The sequence below is a fragment of the Phyllobates terribilis genome, unplaced genomic scaffold (genome assembly GCF_046119375.1).
Source record: "Phyllobates terribilis strain yellow unplaced genomic scaffold, ASM4611937v1 Scaffold_4__5_contigs__length_816908805, whole genome shotgun sequence".
NCBI classification, from domain to species: Eukaryota; Metazoa; Chordata; class Amphibia; order Anura; family Dendrobatidae; genus Phyllobates; species Phyllobates terribilis.
The window spans coordinates 130620130-130646934 of record NW_027362764.1 but is presented as its reverse complement, the minus strand read 5'-3'; the positions used below and the strand labels follow the sequence as shown (position 1 = coordinate 130646934).

Here is a 26805-nt window from a genome sequence, read left to right as displayed (position 1 = left end):
AAATCAGAGAGATATGTCACACAAAATAGATAATAAATAACATTTCCCACATGTCTACTTTACATCAGCACAATTTTGGAACCAGAATTTTTTTTTTGTTAGGAAGCTATAAGGGTTAAAAGTTGACCAGCGATTTCTCATTTTTCCAACAAAATTTACAAAAACATTTTTTTAGGGACCACATCTTATTTGAAGTCACTTTGAGGGGTCTTTATGACAGAAAATACCCAAAAGTGACACCATTCTAAAAACTGCACCCCTCAAGGTGATCAAAACCACATTCAAGAAGTTTATTAACCCTTCAGGTGTTTCACGGGAATTTTTGGAATGTGGAAGAAAACAATGAGCATTTAACTTTTTTTCACAAAAATGTTACTTTAGACCCAATTTTTTTATTTTCACAAGGGTAACAGGAAAAAATCGAATACACAATTTGTAGTGCAATTTCTCATTAGCGCGCTGATACCCCATATGTGAGGGAAAACCACTGTTTGGGCGCACTGCAGGGTTCGGAAGAGAAGGAGCGCCATTAGACTTTTTGAATGTAAAATTTGTTTGAATAATTAGCAGACGCCATGTTGCGTTTGGAGAGCTCCTAATTTGCCTAAACATTGGAAACCCCCCCACAAGTGACACCATTTTGGAAACTAGACCCCTTAGGGAACTTATCTAGATGTGGGGTGAGCACCTTGAACCCCAAGGTGCTTCACAGAAGTTTATAATATTGAGCTGTAAAAATAAAATGTTCACATTTTTCCCACAAAAAATGTTTTTCATCCCTAATTTTGCATTATCATAAGGGTAACAGGAGAAATTGCACCATGAAATTTGTTGTGCAATTTCTCCTGAGTACGCCGATACCCCATATGTGGGGGAAAACCACTGCTTTGGTGTACGGCAGGGTTCGGAAGAGAAAGGAGCGCTATGTTGGCTGGGATAGGTTGCAGACACCATGTCACATTTGAAGAGTCGCTGACATGCCGAAACAGCAGAAACCCTGACAAGTGACCACATTTTGTAAACTACACCTGTCAAGGAATTCATCTAGGGAAGTAGTGAGTATTTTTTAATTTTTAAATTTATACCATTGGGCAGTGAAGAAAACATAATTGTATTTTTACCACAAAAAAATGTTTTACCCTCAGATTTTACATTTTCACACAGGGCAATGGGTAAAAATGGTGCCGAAATGTGTCACACAATTTCTTCTAAAAGTGGCAATACCCCATATGTGGCTGTATCGTACCGCTCAGCCATACGGCGAGATCTGGGAGGGACGGAGCACTATTTCACAATTGGAGAACAAATTATTGTAGATTAGGCATTTGGATTTGGGAGCACAAAATTTTCTGAATTTTTTTTGGAAGTCCCTTATAATTTTTAACAGATGATGGACCTGAGTGGAGACTAGCTTTTTTTGAGGACCGAGTTGAAGCCTTTATTGGGAACATTTTACGTAACATTTATCCGGCGTTCTAGGCTGAGCACTTACATCGGGGTTTCCATCTAAATTTCCCAGTGATGTAATTCAGATGAAACCCCTGCGGTATCCATTCACTATAATGAGTCAGCAGAGTTACTCTGGACTCCGTCTGGCCTCTGTTTAGCGGTGTCCTTTTTTTCAGAAGTGCACAAAACTGTGGCCAACCGCACTTTTATGCACGCCTAAAAAAAATGACACCGTGGGATCACAGGCCAGACGGCATCCACAGTGGCCTATATCTGCCTCATTACAGGGACTCTTCCGTCATGGGTTCCGTCTGAATCACGTATTTCAGAGATTTACACGGAAACTCTGGTGTAAGTGCTCAGCGCAGAGAGCAGGATAAATGTGAGCAGAGCCTTACTGCGATCTTTGGGAGACATAATAAACAAATCAGTGGCAGGTGAAGAATTGGTTTTATTTATTTTTTACGCCGTTCCTCGTGCGGTATAAGTGATGAGATTACTTTATTCTTCGGGTCGGTGCGATTACAGAGATACCAGATTTATATCGGGTTTTTATGACTGACAGCTGTCACACACTAAGACGCTTTTTTTTGCAAAATCTAGTTTTTGCATCGCCATATTTTGAGAGCTATAATTTTTCCATATTTCGGCCGACAGAGTCATGTGACGGCTTGTTTTTTGCGGGACGAGTTGACATTTTTATTGGTATCATTTTTGGGTACGTGACATTTTTTGATCGCTTTCTATTCTGTTTTTTGAGAGGTAAAATTAACAAAAACCAACAATTCAGGAATTGTTTTTTGAGGGTTTTTTATGCCGTTCTGCATGTGGTAAAAGTGATAAGGCAGCATTATTCTTCGGGTCAGTACGTTTACAACGATACTACACTTACTGTATATTTTTTTATGTTTCGGCGCTTTAACACAAAACAATTTTATAGAAAAAATATTTGTTTTGCATCGCTTTATTCTGAGAGCTATAACTTTTTTATTTTTTGGCTGATGAAGCGGTATGGCAGCTTTTTTTTGCGGAACAAGATGACGTTTTCAGCGGTACCATTTTTATTTCCATTTTGCTTTTTGATCGCATTTTTTTCCACTTTTTGTTTGGCGATATGATGAAAAAGCATAGTTTTTTGCTCCGTTTTTTATTTATTTTTATTACGGTGTGCACAGAAGGTGTTAATTAGTGTGATAGTTTTATAGATCGGGTTGTTTCGGACGCGGCGATACCAAATATGTGTACTCTTTTTGTTTTTGCATAAATATACGGATTTATTGGTTTAATATTTTATTTATTTATTTTTATTTATTTTGTGATTTTTTTTTAACAGTTTGAAAACATTTTTTAGACTTTTTTTTTACATTTTTACTTGGTCCCTGTATGGGACATTCATTTTTATTTTTGTAATCACTGTTCTCATGCAATGTAATAGACATGTATTACATTGCATGAGAAGTTTGCTGACAGTTTCACACTGTCTGTCTCCTGCTAGACTTCAGCTGCAGGCTGAGCCTAGCAGGACACCATATATGGCAGATCTGCAGGCGGTCATGTGACCTCCAGCTGCCATAACAACGGCAGGTCCTGGAAGGCATCAGGGGGCCGTCGGAGAGGTAAGTGGACTACCACCTCTTCTCTCACTATCTTCTATATGCCGCGATCACTATAGATCGCGGCATATAGAAGATAGGAAAGGGTTAACATCATTGGGACCTGATCCAATCAGGTCCCGATGATGTCCCCTGTCAGAGCTGTCGCTCTGAACCGCAACCGCAGCACTTACAGGACCCTGGGGGTCCTGAGGGCTGCGGGACCACCGACCGTTCATAAACGTCGGCGCTGCACAGAGCCCAGGCAGCACCGACGTTTATGTACAGTGGGCGGTCGGGAAGCGGTTAAAGGGAATCTGTCTCCAGGTTTTTGCTGCCTCATCTGAGAGCAGCATAATGTAGGAAGAGAGACCCTGATTCCAGTGATGTATCACTTAGATTACTGGGTGCAGCAGTTCTGACACAATCAGAGTTCTTAGGTGCAGCATGAAGCAGAGTTGAGAAAGCTAACCCCGCCCACACCACAGATATGTACATTGTCTATAGACATTGAGGGGGCGGAGTCGGACTTGGCGTCACCTGCTGCTGTTGTACGAGCAGTTATAAAGTCTAGGTGATAAAACCTTCTTTATAAGTAGACAGCACACAGCCTGATGAGTGACACATCACTGAATTCACTGTTTTAACGCCTACATCATGCTGTCCTCAGATTTCATAGCAAAAACCTGCTGACAGATTCCTTTTAAATATAGATGTTTTTTTTGTAAATTGACAATGGGTTGAAATACAGCTCATAATCCCTGATGAGTTGGTAATAATGTCCTGGTATCCATAGTCGTGGCCTCGCAAAGCGAACATTCAACCTGCAGCAAGATTTCTCCCACCTTCATGAGTCCGGGAGCGAGTGATGAAAGACTCTTTGGTCCTGCTCACGGACAAACCCACTACAAACTGACAAATGTGACATGCGTTGTATGCTTTATTTCTTTATTTATGCTTTATTTATTTTTTAAGCACTTTAGAAAAGTCCTAATTTAAAGGGATTTGTCCTGTTTAAAGGTCACTTTTACCGATTCCTGAGAAAAAAATAGAACTTGGTTATTTTTGATTAGGGTCCCTGTAGCATGCAGCTAAGACACGTTACCCTTTCCTTCCTTCTCATACAGTAACGGTCTCACTGGACTCCAGTTCCTTCTTCTTCTGTTTATAAAGCTCTAACAGATACCCGTCCGGCTTTATGTTGGCCTCACGCAATTCTAACATAATCTTCTCCACTTTCTGGAGGCTTCTTGCATTCTTCATGCTCCGTCCTGCAATGTATAGTTTGAACTCTTCCAGTTCGATAAGTTTACAGGTGTCCACCTCACAAATGTTCTTCACGACTTTCAATTTGTCCACTTGAGGGAAGAAAACAAGACCAGACCATTTCTCGAGTCTCAATGGGGACCTGAAATTCTGGCAACTGATGCTGAAAGCTGATGGGGACGTTGGGAACAATAAAGGCTCCTTCAGCTAGAGTCTCATCAGAGGGCTTCCTCCTGGCCAGGATCACCTTGTACAGATGCGTGGGCACTGCTACGTCATCATTACCAATAACCTGAAATAAAAAATGGCCAAGAACATCTTCATAACACCAAGAAGATCATGGTGCAACATCACAAATTGCAGTAGGGCTCTGTGCACCTACATGGAGGTTTCCACGCCATCCCTCACACACCCCATCCATCTTCACATTTGAAGTTTATACTTTAAGGGCTTGTAAAATTTAGAAAACTAATATTAAAATGCCATCAAATTACAAAAGGTGACAGCAGCTGCTGTGTACATCTCTATTCCTGGGGACCCAACTTGCCCCCAATACTTTAATAAACTTTCACACCACTTAGTTCATTGGCAATTGGGACCCATAGGGGGGAAACTGCATTAATGTGATGAATAGAAAATCAGCAAATCCCTTTATTTACAAATTATATTGTCTTACCCCCAAAAAAATATTTTAAAGTGCCATCCACTATGTGTATTCATTCTGATTAACCTGTCTGTCCACCGCCTAATGTCAGGACTGTAGCAACAGAGACTCCAGAATGTATGACAAGAAGTGGGGCTGGTCTTTATCTCTCGGCTCCCGCTCTCCTACCTGTCCAACTCCATTTAGGTCATACAGAGGCAGACTTTCATTTTAAAGATGGACAAGCCACTGGACAGTAGCGCGATCAAAGTAGGCTAGAAAGGGAAGAAAAGGAAGTTCCAGTGTCTATAGTGCTGACAGCATGATAATGATGTTGAGCAGCCTACTGAAAAAAAGTGGATGCTAAGTTACAGAGCATCAGAAATGTGTATTCTAGTAAGCAAAGAAAAGGAAGTTCCAACATCTATAGTGCTGAAAGAACGAAAATGAAGCGGAGCAGCCCACTAAAAAAAAGTGGATGCCAAGTTAAGAAGCATCAGAACTGTGTATTCTAGTAAGAAAAGAAAAGGATGTTCCAGCCTCCATAGTGCTGAAAGAATGATAACAACACTGAGCAGTCTACTGGAAAAAAAAGTGGATGCAAAGTTACAGAGCATCAAAATGATGTATTTTAGTAAATGAAGTTCCAGCCACTATAGTGCTGACAATGATAATGAACTGCAGCATCCCACTGGAAAAAAAAAGGATACCAAGTTAGAGAGCATCAGAATGGTGTACTCTAGTAAGAGGGAAAAGTGGAAGTTCCAGCCTCTATAGTGCTGACAAAATAATAATGAAGAGAAGCTGACCATTGAAAGAGTGGAAGCCAAATTACAGAGCATGCGGATTGGAACAGTTCCTCCACATGTTATACTGGTATGTGCACTAAAAGCAGTGATGAGGGCAGCAAGATCAAGCTTTTACCCTGGTTTTGGATAAAATAACAGTTAAGCCCCAAAGATTACAGCCGATTGCTGGGGAGCCATTAGCCTATATTAATGGGACACTTCTACCAAAATGAATAGTCCAAAGTGGAAAACGGAGAAAGTTCCTTTATATCTTGGAATAAAGGTCATCTATTGAACAAATCACACATGGGTGAAGAAATGGCAAAGAATATTTGCCCAGAATCCCCCATGATGCCAATGATGATGGCACAGCACAGCAGTCATTACATGGAGGTGCTGCGGTGAGTTCTCCATCTGCCATTCGCGGCCCCATAAAGCCATTTATTCTATATTATGCTCACAGCTCCTCATTTAAATTCTGAATTTATAATTTATCAAATTATAATCTCCCCCTGCTTACTGAGCCCATAGGTAACTCCTAATGAGAACGTGCGGGGTCTTTCGCCCTCAACTAAGAAATTAAGTGGATGGGGGGCTGCTGATAAGAGGAACTTCATTTCACGACTGAACGCTTCTCAACACAATCAGGCAGGAGCAGAAAGCAGAGTTCAGCCAGACTGAAGGATGCTCATTGTTTTCTGGAACACAGCGGCCGACCGGTCATCTCTGAAGTGACTTCATGAACATGTGATGGTAAACAACGGCTCACCTGATAAGTGACACTCTTCTTGCCATCCTCATTCTGCACGGGCAACGGCAGAGGGCCGCTCACAATCCAGACATCATCGAATCGCTGGGTCAGGTCCCGACAATACATTTCAAGCCTGGATAAAGATTTCATACGATGAGTGAAATGAGCCATTGTAAGGCTATGTGCACACGATGCAGAAATGCTCCGGATATTTCATGAGCATTTCTGCATCTCCCTGCGGATTGTACATGTGCATTATACATGCGGATTGTACATGTGGATTGTACATGCGATTTTCCTGCCAGGGACATGAGGATGTGAAGCGTTCTTCATATGCATTTCCGCATGCGGGTTGACAAGCGCTTTCCAAGCGATTTTAGCATCACTTGGAAAGTGCTTGACAACTTGGTCAAACTATATAAATCCATGCAACCGGCATGGATTTATATAGTGTGACCGAAAGAATGGTAAAAAATAGAAAATAAATATTATACTTACCTTCTGAAGGCCCCCAGTGTCCTTGTCTCGGCTTGCCGGCAGCTCACGGTAGATTAAAGGACCTGCCGACGTCAGCAGTTGCGTGACCCGTCACATGACTAAATGACGTCACCGCAGGTCCTTTTAGTCTACTGCGAGCTGCTGGCAAGCCGAGACAAGGACACAGGGGGCCATCAGAAGGTAAGTATAATATTTATTTTTTATTTTATTCTTTTTTTTTACATGTACTATGGTACCCGGGTCCGGAGAAGAGTCTCCTCTTCTCCAAACCCGGGTACCATCTGCACATTGAACCGCATGTTATCCCCATGTACAGATCCAGTGATGCGGATGACATGCTGTCCAATGCAAGTCAATGGCAGCGAAAACGGCGCATATTCGCCAAAAAATTGGTAGTGCTGCGGATTTTTCCACAATGATAATCCGCATCAGAAATTTCCGCAGCATGTGGATTATCATTGGGGAACATGGCAGGCCTTCTACCAAGCGTTTTTTAAGCATTTCTGCAGCAGCTGCGGAAACGTTTAAAAAAATGCATAGTGGGCACACAGCCTAAGACTGATCTCATTAAACTACACATGCAGTAGCCTGGCCGATGACTGTCCCCGGAGAATATGTCCGCCTTTAGCCTCCCTTGAGGTTAAGTCATTCTTTGCAGATATTTCTACATATCTGTGTCTGAAGATCCAGATACGGATCTCCTAGACTTGTGAATGGGAAATTTGCTTGGTTGTGTAGTGGTCTCCAGACAAACAGATTGCCATCCAGGACCGAGTAAGAATCATGGTGCATAATGTCATTTATTCAATGGGGTATTCCCATCTCATAAAGTGATGGTATGTTACTTTATGATTGGTGGAGAGGTCTGACCTATGGGACCCTCACCGATTCTGAAAATGTAGTACCCTACACAGTGATGCCAGAGGGGAACTACAGCACAGCGGTGGCCCACCACCCCCCTCAGCGCTGCATTCCAGAAAGTTATATATTAAGGCCTGACTCCCCCTTATATCCTCAAAAAACTTATGAAGTCGTCCAGCAAGGTATGCAAATTCTGACGGTCCGGTCCAATCCTCTCCCCTGCTAAAAGCCATCCTCTAGCTTGGACTGATGTGGGTGAAGTGTCCTGCCCCATCCACATAGCTGAATTAAATCTCGCACCTGAGCAGGGACATTGCCGGATTGTGCAGCTGCACTTTGCTCTGCCCTACTGCGGGCAGAGCCTAAGGGTATGTGCCTATGTAGCGATTTTCGAGCGGGTATGCTGCGGAATTTCAGCAGCGTAAACGCTTGTGAAACGCTATGTTATCCGCCCCCCATGGTCCCCATTGTGATTACACAAGTTCTATGCCCATGCTGCGGACTTTTCCGCAGCGTTTTTGCTGCGGGGATAAATCCGCAGCATGTTCATTAATTTTGCGTTTCCGCAAGCGGAATTGCCTTTGCAGTGCAATAAAAAACGCAAGGCAATTCCGCATGTGGAAATTGCGCGATAAACGCACGATAAACGCGTGCAGAATTCCGCATCTGTTAATCCGGGAGAGGACATGCAGAAATGAAGCAGAAAATTTCTGCTTCATTTCCGCAGCGTGGGCACATAGCCTTAACCTAACTGCGCCGACACACGTCTTTCCGGCTCCTTCTTACCGGAACCGTATCGCCCATATTGTTTTGTTCCCGGCTGCAAGAATTAAGCTCCGCTTCTGCGATTTCCGGCGTCAGCGGAATAAAATAATATGGGCAAAATGGTTCCGGTAAGCAGGAGCTGGAAAGAGGCGTGTCGGCGCATGCACAGTTAGGTTTTAGGCTAAATAGTATCTGACTCTTTAGAATGAAAAATATCAGCCGTCTGAATATGCCATAAAAACAAGCACAAAACCAATACAAGGTGTTACATACAGTCCAAAATTCACATGAAGTCGCAAATCACTTTCTATGAAGGGGACAGGAGCTTCTTCAGGATCCCGTAGAGTACAAAGGGCACCAGGAAAATAAAACTTGGTGCCCAAAGGAGCAGCTGATCCTGGGACAAGTAAAGACCACGTAGTGCCATGGTTCATCGTACTGTAGGAAGGTCCTACAGGCAGCCATGTCTCGTCATAGCTTCTGTGTCTGTGAAATTGTAGGCTCAGTGGGGATCAAGTTATAATGGCCTAGGAAAGACCACTATATATTAAAAGGGTTGTCCATTACTGGACAGCCCCTTATTAAATGCTAAAGTGCCCCAGATTCCAAAAAAATAATAATTGTATATTATATATATTTACACACACTTCTCGGATGGATGTTATTCCAGTAATTTTTTATCGCTGGAAAAACCCTGGGTCTATTGGCGGTCAGATGACATTGTTATGTCACATCAGCGCTGCAGACCATCAACAGACTCTGATCAGCTGCAGCCTTCAGTCAGATGAAACCATTTTTGATGCAACTGTGAAGGCTGTAAGACAATGCCAAAAATCACTGAAATGACTAGTCCTGGTGGTAAGCAGGTCATTTTTGTAGTGAATAACCCCTTTTATCTTTGTAACCTGAGGCAGGACTGTATCTGCATTTCAGATTGTAAAGTAAATCCCTGTTGGCCATGGGTCTTACCGATTCCAGAAGCCGGCGTTGTTTTCATAGTTCTGGGGCACAATGTTTGACAGGTAAAATGTTTCAGCCATGGCCTCCTGTAGACGTAAAAAGGGATTACTGTAAACAGTCGAAGCACCAAGGGCCTGTGCACATGTTGCAGATTTGTTGCTTTTTTCTGCAAAGATTTGTCACTAAGTGAATGAGGATCCTGAAGTCTCATGCACACGTTGCTTATTTGTGACTTGCAGATTTGACTCATACTAACGAGTGGGGAAAAATCTGCACCAAATACGCATGTAAAAAAAGCATAAAAAATGCAACAAAAACGCACTTATTACACGCTGTGTTTTCTGCCAAAAGATGCAGAAATGGTGCAGAAATGTCTGCACCAAATACCTGTGCACATGCCCTAAAGCTTTCTTACAAGTCAAAGTAATGCACTCTATATATTCCATATTTTTATGCAAATACAAAGATTAAAGAAAAAAATAATTTTTAGAGATTTTCTTCTTCAGACAAGCAGAAAACCCAGATTCTTACTGTAGAATATTTACTGTCCCCCGCTGGCGCCATGTGACCCCGGGACCACCCACTACGTAAATAGTCTTCATTGCTGGCGCTAAATAATTGCGGAATGTTTGGATCCGGTGTAAATCGGCAGTGTTTCCGGTCAGCAATACCTGAGGAACAAATAAAAAAACATGTCCTAAAACCCAGACATACTAAATAAAGCACAACACACCCTGAATTAGGGGGCATCTATATTTATACTGAGCCTCCCTGCTGTTTACAGTCCCATGAGAGGACTTTAAGAAAAACATTGATGGTTGCAAAAAAATATATCCCTTGGCAGCTGTATATGACCATTAGGCCGGTTTTACACGTCCAACATTCACAGTCCGAGTACGGACCACCATGCCAGGACCGGCAGCGGGTCTCCTGACCCAAACTCACATGCCTCATATCTAGTAGACTATTGAGTTTGGGCCATCAGACCCGTGGCCGGTCTGGCCTTAGATCTGCTACAGCCAGAGATTTTGTGCCTAATTTGTATGTTAGGTCTTCTCCCATCTCTCTGCTGATCAATACCTCACAAGTTTGTAGAGCGGCTGGTTCTTCCTTCACTTCTGCTCCCCCTACCCTTTCCCGGCATGAAGTGTCAGAAGATGGAGTGACAGATACTGCAGATGGACTTTTTGAAGATTGAGGAGGTTCCTGAATAGTTTGGGGAATCCATACATGGGGACTAGGACAATAAATAAAAGAATATATAGGCCCTGGTTCACACCTTGTTGACCATTTTCACTGCGGATTTGGTCAGAAATCCACAAGAAATCCATAATGGATCCACAGACAGAACCCCCATTTGTTGCTTGTGAATTTGACTGCTGATTTCCCCCTACTCCATTACTAAGCATTGAATCAGGTGAAATCCACAATGGAAATCTGCACAAGAACGAGCACGCTGCAAATTTGAAGTTTGCACAGTGCTTTCATTTTGGTGCAGATTTTTTCCGCAAAGTGTTAATGGGATTTTGAAGTCTCCATTTCCTTGTAGTGTAAACTGCTGGAGACTAAACCGCAAATCCGCCATGTGTGAACGTGGCCTGAGGACATGCTGCAGCTTTGTTTGAAGACGACCTATAAACTGTCTGTGGCTGCACTTATGATGGAAGGAAAGAGCGAGCAGCCACAGACCGTTGGTTTTACTAGTTATAACTTATAAAGAAAGACGTCCAGAAGTGTCCCTAATGACAGGCTAAATGACCGGACTTTCTAGCAAAAAATCAGGTACAAATTTCTGGGTTGTGGGATCTGACAACCCTCTGCGGCGTCCCTCACAGTAAGGCCACGGCCCCGCTATCAGTATTTGGTCAGTATTGGGTCAGTATTTTTTCTCAGGAGTGAGAGTCAAAACCAGGTGAGGACCAATCAGAGAAAAGGTATAATAGAAACAAGTCACCAATTCTGCATTTATCACCCACTCCTGGTTTTGGCTTCTACTCCTGAGAAAAAATACTGACCGAATACTGACCAAATACTGATACTGGGGCTGTGGCCTAAAGTACGAGATCTCAGGCCTCGATCCAAACCAGACCTGATACATCATTTACTAAGCAGCTAGGTAACTGCTCTAATGATGTTACTGACTGGTGTCGGCTACATACCGGATAGGGCAACACTGGTTTGGTTCCAACGTGAGATTTCAGGTCACCACACGAGGTCTCGCACTTTGTGAGGGGGATTAAGGAGGGTTGTGGGATCCCGCTCTGAAGGCCAGGATCCAACAACATGCAAGTTTGTACCTGACTTTTGCTAGAAACTCGGGTCCTTTAGGTTGGTTCTAGCGACACTTTTTTTTTGCATTTTTTGCTAATAGGTTGTTTTAAAAAAAATCACTAGTCTGAGGCTCCGACTGTTAACTTAGATAAAAAGGGCAGCCTCCGACTGGTGAGAGGCGCTCAGTAATGTAACAGTTCTAGACAAATGTCTAATGCTACACTTTCCCCGACATTGAAGTCAGTAAGAGTCAAATCAGAAATAAATAGAATATGTTTGAATTTCAAAGACAATGTAAACTGTTTTTTTTTATTGCATGGGAATAAAAAATAAAAATTCACTACAACGTGTTGTCTGGCCTAAGTGATGTATTGCTATAAAAAAACCTAAAAGCATCAAAAACAGATGTGTAAAAGTGCCGCTAAAAATAGTTACTTAATGGTAATGTAATGGTAATGTAATGTGCTAAAGGGATATCTGCGGTGTCCACCGCTCAGATGTGTGGCGCCACATATCTGAGCGGTGGACACTGCAGATATCCCTATAGCGCTGCAGCATGCAGTTACAGCACATTGCAGAGGACTGATGAAGGTCTGATTGACCGAAAAGTCTCATTTATTCTGGATATTCTGTAAGCAATTAAAATTCATTTATTTGAATGAAGCCAACGAGTGCCAAGTGTTTCTTGTATACTACCTACGGATTGAGGCGCTACTTGAGCACCATATACCCAGAAGTGCCGCGCTTTCTTTCATACCCATATGCTGCTATATGAGGCAGCTCTGGCTCTGCAGCTTTGGAATAGCAATCTGGCCAGCGTTTCCATCCTGTATAGCCACGAGCTTGTAAACAATAATTACTTATTATTATGCTTTTACTTATAAAGTGCCATCATATTCCACAGCGCTTTACAGACATTATGGGCACTGTCCTTATTGGGGCTCACAATCTAGATTCCCTATCAGTATGTCTTTGGAGTGTGGGAGGAAACCAGAGACCCGGAGGAAACCCACAGAAACACGGAGAGAACATACAAACTCCTTGCAGATGTTGTCTTTGGTGGGATTTGAACCCAGGACCCCAGCACTGCAAGGCTGCAGTGCTGCCCATTGTGCTCCTTACCTAGGAGACCAGCCACCTAATAGACCGGCTGATTCCCTTGACAATGATCAGTAAACAATAGAATTAAATATCCCTCAGTTCTTGAGAACAGAAAAAGATATTCAGTAAGTAACTTGCAAAGCTGCTTGTTTTTACAAATACTTTACAATTTTCACCTATAAGGATGATGAGACACTGCTATAACTTCTCCTATTCACCCACAATGCACGGAAGACCATGAAGAGAATGCTGTCCTGAATGACCGCTGCTATTCTCATCCCCCAACATTCATAGAGTCATTTGCATAACTTAGTGATGTGCCATAACTTTAGATAATGGAATACCCCTTTTACTCACCAACTATTTTCTCTTTTGTAAGATGCTCAATGACCCAACGTGGGGTCTTCTTTGCTTGATCATAAGATAAAGCATGACTGATATATTGTCTGATCTCCTCTCCACTCAGCGGGAATCCAAACTCCTCCAATGGAGGCTTCTGTACTGGTTCTGGAAAAAAAAAGGTTAATATTAACATTATATCATTTTCGGTAGGATCAACCCTCCTAAGCCGTCTATATGGGCATGTAGGTCAAAGAAAGTTGAATAAAATTATACCCTGACATTTGATTCCAGAGACATCTACATTTGTCTTGATGTGTAAATAATCTGTTAAGATCTATAGGCCGGACATAGATCTCCCTGAGAATCTGCCTCTAGAGCTTATTGTAAATGCAAGAGGGCGTTACCAGTATGAGACATGTAATGACTGACAGTCTGCTCTCCTGATTAACATGTCTCATACAGCTAACTCCCCCTTTCATTTACAATAAGCTCTGGAGGCAGATTCTCAGTGAAATCTATGTCCGGCCCATAGATCTTATCCATGCCGCCCGGCCACAGATAAAACTATACCTAACAAGGCTGTGATCCATGCTGCCCGGGCCCAGATAAAACTATACCTAACCAGGCTGTGATCCATGCTGCCCGGGCCCAGATAAAACTATACCTAACCAGGCTGTGATCCATGCCGCCCGGGCCCAGATAAAACAATACCTAACCAGGCTGTGATCCATGCTGCCCGGGCCCAGATAAAACTATACCTAACCAGGCTGTGATCCATGCCGCCCGGGCCCAGATAAAACTATACCTAACCAGGCTGTGATCCATGCCGCCCGGGCCCAGATAAAACTATACCTAACCAGGCTGTGATCCATGCTGCCCGGGCCCAGATAAAACTATACCTAACCAGGCTGTGATCCATGCTGCCCGGGCCCAGATAAAACTATACCTAACCAGGCTGTGATCCATGCCGCCCGGGCCCAGATAAAACTATACCTAACCAGGCTGTGATCCATGCTGCCCGGGCCCAGATAAAACTATACCTAACCAGGCTGTGATCCATGCCGCCCGGGCCCAGATAAAACTATGCCTAACCAGGCTGTGATCCATGCCGCCCGGGCCCAGATAAAACAATACCTAACCAGGCTGTGATCCATGCCGCCCGGGCCCAGATAAAACTAAACCTAACCAGGCTGTGATCCATGCTGCCCGGGCCCAGATAAAACTATACCTAACCAGGCTGTGATCCATGCTGCCCGGGCCCAGATAAAACTATACCTAACCAGGCTGTGATCCATGCCGCCCGGGCCCAGATAAAACTATACCTAACCAGGCTGTGATCCATGCCGCCCGGTCCCAGATAAAACTATACCTAACCAGGCTGTGATCCATGCCGCCCGGGCCCAGATAAAACTATACCTAACCAGGCTGTGATCCATGCTGCCCGGTCCCAGATAAAACTATACCTAACCAGGCTGTGATCCATGCTGCCTGGCCCAGATAAAACTATACCTAACCAGGCTGTGATCCATGCTGCCCGGTCCCAGATAAAACTATTCCTAACCAGGCTGTGATCCATGCCGCCCGGGCCCAGATAAAACTATTCCTAACCAGGCTGTGATCCATGCCGCCCGGGCCCAGATAAAACTATACCTAACCAGGCTGTGATCCATGCTGCCCGGGCCCAGATAAAACTATACCTAACCAGGCTGTGATCCATGCCGCCCGGGCCCAGATAAAACTATTCCTAACCAGGCTGTGATCCATGCTGCCCGGGCCCAGATAAAACTATTCCTAACCAGGCTGTGATCCATGCTGCCCGGGGTTTGTGCAGAATAAATTAGATGAAAAGATCCCTTTAATGTAAAAATAAACTTGATCTGTTTCTTATCTGATATAATGAAGCAGAGGGTCCCCAGAGATTATTATGGGGTCCGTCTGGGTTCTGTTACGCGTCAGACTTTAGAACAGGAGAAATTCGAAGTTCTGCAGGTTGCGCTTGACTAAATTACGTCATGACAGGTCCTTTTTAGACCATCGCGAGCTGCCGGCAAGCCAGGAAGCATCGCTATAGACACTGGCGGCCATCAGAAGGTGAGTATAATGTATATTTTTTATTTTATTCTTTTTTTTTTTACAGGTACCATGGTACCCGGGTCCAGAGGAGAGTCTCCGCTTCCCCAAAACTGGGGTACCATCCGCACATTGAGCCGCATGATATATCTGCAGATGCAGTGATGCGGATTCCATGCATCCAATGCAAGTCAATGGCAGCGAAAACGCCGTGATTCCGCAAAATAATTGGTAGTGCAGCGTTTTTTTCCGCAATGATAATCCGCAGTGGAAATTTCCGCAGCATGTGCACAGCACATGCGGATTATCATTGGGGAACATGGCAGGCCTTCTACCAAGCGTTTTTTAAGCGTTTCTGCAGTGGAATTGCCACTGTGGAAAAGCTTAAAAAACGCATAGTGGGCACACAGCCTTACATTAATTCCACTTATTTGTTCCTAAAAGCAGATGAGACAAGAAGGTCCTGACAGAAGGGGGTCAGTGTAAGGAAGCTGGAAACCCTCCAGGAAGGCAGAGGGTAACAGGGAGCATTTGGGGGGCACAGCTCTTACCCTACTTATTGATATCACTGGGAAATAGGGGGTAAAACAAACACAGCGTGTATCCTGCCCTGAACAGTCACGGACACGCGTGAGCGCGGACACGAGGCCACGTGACTCCGCCCTGATACATTGTTGCTGCAGTTTCGGATGGAACGTGTTAACCCTTCGGTTCCTGATGGGGTCTCAGGATGCCATGAGGAGCGCGCAGAGCAGGGACCCGGATGCAGGCTGCAGCTCACGTGTCTATGACAGGCCTCCAGCTACAGGAGTAACGGCGCACACTCTCCGCTGGGGGGCGGGTTTCTCACCTGGCTCGGCTCTTTTTCGGTCGTATAGATAAAGCGCGGCTAAGCAGGACGATGTGCTCAGTGTAGCCCCCAACACGAAACCCCCCAAAAGCGGCGGTTTATAATTCTATAGGAAATACGTGCGGACATCCTCAAGCAGCATTAACAGGAAAAGAGTCTAGATCAAAGCATCTGAAGCGCCACCTGCTGGCCGCGAACAGCACAACACTCGATTTAGAACCCAAGGCGTGCTGTTAGTGACATCTAGCGGCCAAAATTGTTCCCTGCAAGTGAATAAATTACATGTAGACGGACGCCACCTACTGGCTCGGGAATCGACTGCTGCTGTGATGGTGATCGGACATTAGGTGTAACATTATACGTGTGATTTGGATTATAGCTAATTCTCTCTTTGCTTTTCATTGCACCATCAGCCTATAAATATTATACTGCAAAGTGTGAACATTGGTTTACAGAGGGAAGGAGATAGGTATAGGTTTCAGCAGAGACCTGATGTCAACATCACCAAGTCTGTCTGGGATTACATGAAGAGCCAGAAGGATGTGCACAGATCCACAGAAGATCTTCCAAGATTTTTGAACAACCTCCCTGCCAGGATCCTTCAACAACAGTGAGCAAGAACCTAGAAGTGAGGCTTTGATGCGGTTTTGAAGACAAAGCGCGGTCACACCAAATATTGATGGGATTTAGGTTCCTCTTTTGCTCATTCACGTTGCTTTTTGTTAAGTGGAAAAAAATAAAATGATTGTATTTTTTTTAAAGTAATTTTTACTTTACTGCACTTTTCAAAACAAGTTTCCAATAGATGGAATCTAGAGTATTGTATATTGTCTATAGACGAGCATGTAATCACTCCCCGGCCTGAGCATGTGTTCAGACCAGGCTGTCCGTGTAAGTGCCGGGGAGTTATTACAGCTGCGCTCACAATATAGTGAGCGGTGACTGTAATGCTCCTGCACAACCTCAATGTCTGGAAGCTGCGGCTGCAGGGAGGATACAAATTCATCTCCCTGTTCCCGCTGCAGATTACCACTAATAATAATGTGCATTTCTGGACAGGACAGGATCTCTCTATAAGGATTGGCATGAGCAGAGGAAACGCTTTTCTGCTATTTACTGTCAGTGATGGAGAGTCTGTCTCCACTGCCACGACATTTGCTTTCTTTCTTGCAGTACTTCTCATGTTTATTAGCTGTTGTGGGAACTGATCGTTTGAGTCTTTGGTATACAGGAGCTCCTGGTTCCCCTTCCACTGACTGACAGCTTTACCTCTGAGCACAATGGGCGCAGAAGGTTATCAATCAGCTGCGGGAAGGCAGGGCACAGGCATTACTCAAAATAGGAGGATGGAGCACTTGGCTTCCAGTGCAGCTAATAAATGAGAAGAATTACAAGAAAAAACAAATGCACGACGCGCGTTTCGCCACATTACTGGCTTCTTCTAAGGTCTAATTTAAGTGTCTCACTTTCATAGATAGGTAATCATATTTTAATCTAATAGAACAAAAGTTAATTTTTAACATTTAATTTAGTTCACATCTCTTATCCTCTCCCCCCTTTTTTTTGCCAATGATTTATGCTAGTGGTGTACAGTTAATGTGAACGCTATACTTAGTGACAATTCCTGTATGCTCATATATATCTTCTACCAAGAAAAAATAAAGTAAGTGACCCAGCCCTGATTATCAGGGTCTCTACAGTTACTTCATGCTGCCCACAGAGGGGTAATCCTAAGCCTGATGCCTTTTAAAAAGTGACGTACTATACACAAGCATACCATTGACACTTACATGTGCCACATTTGATGGCTTATTTATCTGCTGGATATCAGAGCTATTTGTGATGTTTCTAAGTGTTCTTCTTGCTGGACCACACGAAAACCCATAATATCCAGCCTTTCTGAACTTTTCCCAGGGACCGATGAAAGCAAACCACTTTGGACATCAGGAGCCAAATACTCCCTGGCACAGGCGGAACATTTGCACACAAGTCCTTTCCCTGAGGCAGTCTTCTCTTTGCAGCACTCATTTACAGTATCTCTGCTGGGGTCCAGTTCAGATTTCTCTCTTGCTTTTCTGGTGAAGAGTCGTCGGAGTCATCAAACATCAGCTCCTCTTTAATTTTCTCTGCAGTGCTACGCTTGGGAGAACATTCCTGATCAGGCAGAGGAGATCCCTCCCGTCATGATGATGGACTAGATTTGGAGGAGTATCTGTCCTCATCGGCACTTGCATTTTGGGAGTCCCTTTCATTTTATTTCTCTTCATCATCCTCTTCTTCCTCCTCCTCATAGTATGTGAGACGTGGGTGGTAAGGTGCTTCCTATTTTCTGATCATCTCAGATATCGAGTCTACCACCCAGTCTGGTGCGACTATTTTTATGTTCTCGCATTGATAGGAAAATTCAAATTTGGTCTGAGGATACAAGAAAGGCGAAGTAATGTAAAAAAATAAAATGATAACATATAGGAAAATATTAACATTTGAGAGTCCTCAGTGGTTGATACCTTTTAATGGCTAACTGAAAAGATGGTAAATTGCAAGCTTTCGAGACTACTCGGGTGTCTTCATCAGGCATAGAGTGACACAAAATCTGAAGAGTCACATATTTATGCACAATAGGAAACAGGAATAATGCAATAGAAGAGACCAGTGACGTGAAGCAGAACTATCATTATGGAAGAGGGATAAACAGTTGTGGCTGTAAATATTAGAACAGTTCATAGATAAGGACTGTGAAAGTTTTATTGTTCTGTGATTAAGGTCTGGTCCATGATTTTGATGCCCCCACATGGTCTGAGGAGCACATTCCTTAGTTGATATAGAATATAGAGTAATGTCTTTATATATCAACTAAGGAATGTGCTCCTCAGATAATGTGGGGACATCACAATCATGGACTAGACCTCAATCACACAACAATAAAACTTTCACACTCCCTATTTATGAACTGTTCCAATATTTATGGCCACAATTGTTTATCCTTCTCCCATAATGATAGTTCTCCTTCACGTCACATGTTATACTATGCTTGATGAAGAGACCTGAGTAGTCTCGAAAGCTTGCAATTTGTTACCTTTTAATGGCTAACTAAAAAGATGGTATCAACCACTGAGGACTCTCAAATCGTAATATTTTTCTATCTGCTGGCTAATCCGGTACAAAGATATATATTTTTCCTGTAACATATGGGAAAGAATGAGACCATCTCCAAATGGCTCTTACCCTTTGGCGCAGGAACGATTAGGTGAGTGCACTTTTATTAAGACTCAGCTGACAGTCCCCACCATAAAATGTTATCAGTGCCCAAAGGGCATTTCTATCATCAAGCAAAACCTAACAAGAAAAACAAAAATGATGAGAGTAATAGACAATCTTAAATCATAACACAGCTCTATATTTATAAAATGACATCTCATGGTAAGAGCTCTCATCTCCTGAAGCAGGAGGGCACCACTTCTCTGCCTCCTGCTTTCCAGGGGTAATGTGCTCCTGCTTGTCACAGCTCGGATCAGCGGCATATTCGCACCACTGGTATAAATTATATTACCAGTGGTAATATTAGCTCAGTAGCATGTGTTCAGACCAGGCTGTCCGTGTAAGTGCCGGGGAGTTATTACAGCTGCGCTCACAGTTTAGTGAGTGGTGACTGTAAATGCTCCTGCACAACCTCAATGTCTGGAAGCGTGTGGCCGCAGGGAGGATACAAATTCATCTTCCTGTTCCCGATGCAGATTACCACTATATCAGCAGATAATAATGTTCATGTCTGGTCAGGACAGGATCTCTCTAGTCTAAGGATTGGCATGAGCAGAGAAAACCCTTTTTTGCTATTTCTACTGGCAGTGATGGAGAGTCTGCCTCCACTGCCAGGTCGTTTGCTTTCTTTCTTGCAGTACTTCTCATGAACTCTCTGTTTATTAGCTGTGGTGGGCGCTGATCGGTTGAGTCTTTGGTATACAGGAGCTCCTGGTTCCCCTGCCATTGATTGACAGCTTTACCTCTGAGTACAATGGGTGCAGAAGGTTATCAATCAGCTGCAGGAAGGCAGGGCACAGGCATTACTCAAAATAGGAGGACTCTGTACTTGGCTTCCACTGCAGCTAATAAATGAGAAGCACTGCAAGAAAAAATAAATGCCTGACGCGCGTTTCGCCAGATTACTGACTTTTTCTAAAGTCTAATTTAAGTCTCTCGCTTTCATAGATAGGTCATCATATTTTAATCTAATAGAACAAAAGGTAATTTTTAACATTTCATTTAGTTCACATCTCTTCTCCTCTCCCTCTTTTTCCCCCAATGTTTTATGCTAGTGGTGTACAGTTAATTTGAACTCTATACTTTTACTGACCATCCCTGTACGCTCATATATATCTTCTACCAAGAAAAAATAAAGTAAGTGACCCAGCCCTGATAGCGGAGTCTCTACAGTTACTTCATGCTGCCCACAGAGGGGTAATCATAAGCCTGTTGCCTTTTAAAAAGGGTTTGTTTAACCAACGTCACGTACTATACACAAGCATACCATTGACACTTACATGTGCTACATTTGATGGCATATTTATCTGCTGGATATCAGCGCTATTTGTGATGTTTCTAAGTGTCCTTGTTGCTGGACTATGAAAAGCCATAATATCCGGTCTTTCTGAATTCGATGTCCCATGGACCGATGGGAGCAAACCACTTCGGGCATCAGGAGGCAAAATGCTCTCTGGCACAGGCGGAACATTTTCACACAAGTTAATCAGCCTCGAGTCCTTGCCCTGAGGCAGCCTTCTCTTTGCAGTACTCATCAGCGGTATCTCTGCCGGGGGCCAGTTCAGATTTCTCTCTTGCTTTTCAAACAAAAATGATGAGTGTAATAGACAATCTTAAATCATAACACAGCTCTATATGTCTAAAATGACATCTCATGGTAAGAGATCTCATCTCACCACTTCTCTGGCTCCTGCTTGCCAGGGGTGATGCGCTCCTGCTTGTCACAGCTCGGATCAGCAGCATATTCGCACCATTGGTCTGGACTGTGTGCACTCCAAGAGGAGGCAGCTTTGCCTTTGCAGTATTAGTGGACTGGAGGGGCGCAGTCTTTTCAGATCTAGCAAAGCTTTCCAGCGCTCTTGAAAAGAGTTTGTAAGCACTGTGTTTCATGACAGGTTGCAGTGGTGCCTGGTTACCTAGGCAATGAAAAGTACACAATATAATGAAAAATCCTTCTGTTCTTGAAAGAGAACATTTTTAATAAGTAAATTTTAAAGTTGCTTGTATTTTTAACTGTTTGTGATGAGAATACCCCTTTCATGTGTACTTCTAGTAAAGTGTGTGAACGCAGTGTGCACTTCACCTTATTCCTCCTGAATATTCATAAAATGAGTGTTACCATCCCCCTTTGTGAAAAGGACAGGACCCTACACTGTCCCATCTCTGCGGACAGTACCAGAATGTATGGAAAAGTCCCTTTTACAGAGGGAGACCAGTACCACCCACTTGTCAATTTATATATCAATATTCAGGAGGAGGAACTGAGGAACAGCACAATGCATGGTTTCAAGGTAAGATGTTCCAGAATAATTACTCAATGGGGAAAATATTCTATATTTTCATAAATATATGAAATCTGAAATAAAAAAATCTGCTACCAGTGATTGGCTGCAGCAGTCACATGTCTGAGTTAGTGTTGTCATCACTGGAGCAAGAACCAGTGATCATCAGGAATCCACAAGCCTTCAGAAGCAGAGCGTCGGGTATCAGTAAGACTAGTATACATTTAGCCGTAACTCAATACCCCAAATTTTTGCATCTGACTGGTTATCCTTTAAATAGGGCAAGTAATAGTTTTTTTTATTTTTTTTATTTTTTTGTTGTTCTCTACGGTAGGGAACATTTGGTAAAATCCTGGACAATCTCTTTAAAAGTGTTGCTGACTTCTGCTTCAAGAGGCCAATGACGCCATTACAATAGGACATGTGCATGATACTGTACCTGCTGGCCGATATGTGCAGACAGGACATCATCAGAGCAGCTCGCCTACCGAGGCATAAGAGGGTCTGGACATTCCCTTAAAGGGGTTGTCTGGTCTAAAATGAAGAGTCTGCAGTTACCCTGTGTGACTGCAGACTTGTGAATCCTCCCGGCGCACGCACTGTGTACTGTGAGGCCTCGTTGTTGTCTGCCCCAGGAACAATGGACAAGTATAGGATATGCATGCTCCCGGGCACAATCCGTCTAGTGGGCAAGACCTCGCTCCATACACTGCAGTGACTCCAGACTTTTCATTTTAGACTGGGCAACCCCTTTAAAGGGTAAAGTATACTACTAGTTATATATATAAAATTTAAAGGAAGCAACTATGTATACATTTCTAAGTGTGAAATCAGAGGACGTAAAGCATTGGAAACAAATGCCGACATCACCTACTTTTACAATAGGAAGATCAAAGACCTCCCGAGCCTCCCCAACCTCCGGATTGTCGCCATCTTCCGCAATAATGTGTGTAGCTAAAGCGTTATAGGACACTTCATTGGCTTTTCCAGCCTTCAGCATCTGCATAACCTGTAAAGTAAGGTTAATAAGATGAGTAACAGGAACCTAAAGCCCAGCTTTAAAATAAGTCAGACCCAGGAACATAATAGAAATTAATACGGGGGAAGACAGATCAGAGGCTTCAATCGCACAAGTTTTACTGCAAATGATCGGATTTTACTTTCTACATTATTCCAATGTATATTTTATTTTTAGATGGACGACATCATATGACTATAGCATGTAACATGGATATACGGGGCGGACTACCAGCCCACATGACTTTGGGTTGAGGCTTTAAATATATATAAAGCAAAGACACTGGTGGCAAAATCGTTGCAAAAACTACGGCAAAACTGCCAACAAAGCAGCCGGCTTATCCCTGAAGCGGCTTCGCCTTGGAAAACTGCATATTAAAAAGGCATCATCTGCACAAACCTGTCCCCTGTAAACTCCCAGTGATTCGGCTTTCCAGCCCTGGACCATCCTCACCACTGATTAGAGCAATCCAATCCCAGTGGAGGCCATAGCCCCATGTGCTGTGATTACCTGCTGCTCTGCACGCTCAGATAAGACTCTTCCGCCTAATCACTAGCCCACCAGGACATCAGTGACTATCAAGATCATTTCTAATACAGCAAGGGCCGAATGACCTCTAGATGTAGTTTAGAATCAATCACATATTTCCTGAGCAGAACAAGCCTAAGGCCGATTCTACATGAGTTTTTTTTATCAAGCGGGAAGAAAAAAAAAAGGTTTTCATTTTTTGGCCTGTGTGTCCGTTTTTACGATTAGTATAGCATCAGTTCATCTCACATGGGAAAACAAATAACTGATGGAGGTTTCCCAAGCATCAGTAAAATTACTGACATCTGTATGATGTCCATTTCTTGTTTTTCTTTTTTTAAAGACCCATTCACTTAAACAAATTTAGTCCACATGCACCCCCCATGGTCCTCCATATAATATAATGCACTCGTAATGATCCTCCATATAATATAATGCACCCCCATTGGCCTCCATACAATATAACGTACTCCCCATGGTCCTCCATACAATATAATGCACTCGCCATGATCCTCCATATAATGTAATGCACAAACCATGATCCTCAATATAATATAATGCACCCCCATGGTCCTCCATATAATATAATGCACCCCCCATGGTCCTCCATATAATATAATGCACTCGCCATCATCCTTCATATAATATAATATGCACTCGCCATGGTCCTCCATATAATATAATGCACTCCCCATGGTCCTCCATACAATATAATGCACCTCTCATGGTCCTCCATACAATATAATTGTCACGGGTGTGTCAGGTTTGACAGACAGTCATACGTGGTCCAGCTGTAGAAGAGAACTTCAGAAAGTGTCACAGCCAATGGTGGGTCAGATTTTAGGATAGACCAATGTTTTTTTCAAAATGTCACAGATGTCCTCCCATTGAGAATTATAGGTGGAAATAAATCTCAATATTGGATCACTCTGTAGTTTTTTTTTTTCGAGGTCGAAATCAATAAATTCAAGTGGGATATAGATTTAGCATGGCGATAGTCATATTTGATAGATTTTTGGCTCGACATTACAGCAAAAGAACTTTCAGATCATCTGCTTGTCTCAAAACTTTCCTCAGAGGAACAGCCTCCTTATCTCCAGGAACAGACCAGTGGGAGTGGCCCGTATAGTTGATCTAATATGACCTGAAGATGCATGCAATAATGAATTATCTGATGCCTCCTTTCTGAAAATATCCGTCTGTATTAGGTCATCCCCTGATGTTTTGAGTTGGATAGCCAAAAAATCAATTTGTTGTTTATGAAACCTGTACATGAGCCTGAAATTGGAGTCACTGTGGTTCAACAGAACCATAAAATCTTTAAGTTCGATTTTGGCGCCATGCCAAATTATAAGCAGGTCATCAATGTACCTGTTCCATCACTACACATGGGAAGCAGGCTGGGGCCACTGTGAAAAATCTCCCTCTCCCATAGGCGTGAGAAAGAGATTTGCATACGATGGTGTACAGGCCGTGCCCATGGCAGTGCCTTGCTTCTGTAAAAAGAATCTAGCTTTGATTGTTAAATAATTATGCTTCCTCCTACCTCCCCTTCTATACACACACCTACCTGCCCTCATCAGCGTATAATTCTGTATTTTTTCATAAGAATTAAACTCATTTGTCACCACCCGACTGTTTATATGATAATCAACCATCACTTAACATGATACTGATTAAAGTTTGTAAATGTTAAAATCTTATAATACAAAAAAATGATACTTACGTTTTCTTTAATCTGCCATGCTGCTGCCGAAGCAGCAGACAAACGCTCTGAGGAGCCTAGTGTTAAGAATGGAGAAGAAAGGACGGAAAGGTCAGTGAATTTGAAAAACGGGAACTGAAAAGCTAAATGATTTTCTCTCACTATGGGACATATAGATAGACGCTTAAATATATTGGTTTCTTCTGTTAAAAATATATAAAATAGTATAAAGATATAAAGGGAAGACACAAAGTATATCTACCCCTGATATTATAAGCCTTAGTGCAACAACATGTCACATAGAGTAATGGAGGAAGCTTTTGCTTACTTTGGTGGACGGCTCACTTTTTTTTCTTTTTTATCACTTTTGCTGCTGGAGAAATATAAATTATCACAAATAAATACCATGTAAAATAATAATCAGGAACAAATCCTAGTCCCATAGGAACACAGACAATAAACATAATGTATGACCTGTCCCATATACTTCACCACATGATATAGATAGATGTCATTGCTAATTATTAGCTCAATGTATAAATCACATTCACATTCTCATGTAAGGGGACTGATCTTCTGCCTGTGTTACTACCAGGACGAAGCATTGTATAATTTTGCAATTTAGAAGACAGCATTTAGGACATAAGGGAACGTCCATTTGTGGGAAGGGTTAAAAAGCTACATGTTTTTGACATTGGTCCTGCTCGTTCTTCCAAAGAAGTTGGGCATCCACCATTTACATTTGTGTCTTAAAAAATCCAAAGAAACAAATTGAGACTCAGACAGTTCACATTATCATTCTGATCAGCCTATAGGATATATACAGAGATATTGTCCTGTGCTTATGTCACAATATGGCGTCATCCTTCACAAGTCCAAGGATCCATTGGAGTAAATGCAGCCATGATTGCTTTTATTACTTACGGGATTGGCTCTGTGTCGGCCCACGCTGTCTTTATTTCATATCTATAATAAAAATGACGTTTTCATTAGAAACAGAGATACTTAGAAAATATCCTCTGTATAGTGTGTCTCCTAAATAAATGCAATGACTGAAATAGTAGCGATCAGGGGCAGTTATAGAGAGTTAGTAGATAAAAAACAGATGACCAACAATGGACTCCATGAACTTCACTTCTATCTATGTAAGAACCTTTACATCCGCATGTGAAAACTTCAGAACAAACGACTGGAGGGTTTCTGACCTCACTGGTCTTATGTTTCTGGACTCTTCCACCATCAGTTATCATTATGTACAGTATATGCAGCCATGAATCTCATAAATGAAACAATGGTGCATTTTGTACCCAGATGAGGCTGTTTTGTTTGTTAAGATGGATGGTTTATGGACATTTAAAGAGGTTGTCCACTACTTTTACATTGATGATCTATCCTCAGGATAGGTCATCAACATCTGATTGGCCGGGGTCCGACACCCGGCACCCCCGCCGATCAGCTGTTATCAGTGTCGGTGGCAGCAGCCAACGGCCTGAAGTTCTCACTTGGGGAGCTGGCTGTCTACTTGTAGTGGCTGCTACAGGATACTGCACATGCGACTCCTATTGATTTGAATAGAAGGTGGATGTTCAGTACCAAGCCCCGACCACTACAAGTGGATGGACAGCTCCGCAAGTAAGTACCTCCAGCCGACGGCTGCCGCCGTCACCTATTGCGATTGATCGGGAGGGGTGCCGGGTGTCGGATCCCGGCCGATCAGACATTGATGACTTATCATAAGGACAATCTCTTTAATAAACTGTACATTTGTTTTGAACCAACAAATTGGACCCCTTTGTGCACCAGCGTC

General features: G+C 42.9%; 1 protein-coding gene and 1 long non-coding RNA gene across 2 annotated transcripts; both read right to left on the bottom strand.

Moving 5' to 3' along the window:
• Positions 1–3895: 3895 nt before the first annotated feature.
• LOC141264240 (nuclease EXOG, mitochondrial-like) lies at positions 3896–16336 on the bottom strand. The gene is given in 8 exon segments (XM_073676533.1): positions 3896–4437; positions 4439–4599; positions 6508–6622; positions 9583–9659; positions 10105–10244; positions 13303–13452; positions 16208–16294; positions 16297–16336. Coding segments are annotated over 8 exon segments (1047 nt in total). The 3' UTR covers positions 3896–4160.
• A 1582-nt stretch (positions 16337–17918) lies between these two features.
• Positions 17919–21370, bottom strand: LOC141264239 (uncharacterized). Its single transcript, XR_012319850.1, has 3 exons — positions 20746–21370; positions 19433–19543; positions 17919–18622 (listed from the first exon to the last, which is right to left on the bottom strand). It is a non-coding gene; the product is annotated as an uncharacterized lncRNA (long non-coding RNA).
• Between the last annotated feature and the right edge of the window lie 5435 nt (positions 21371–26805).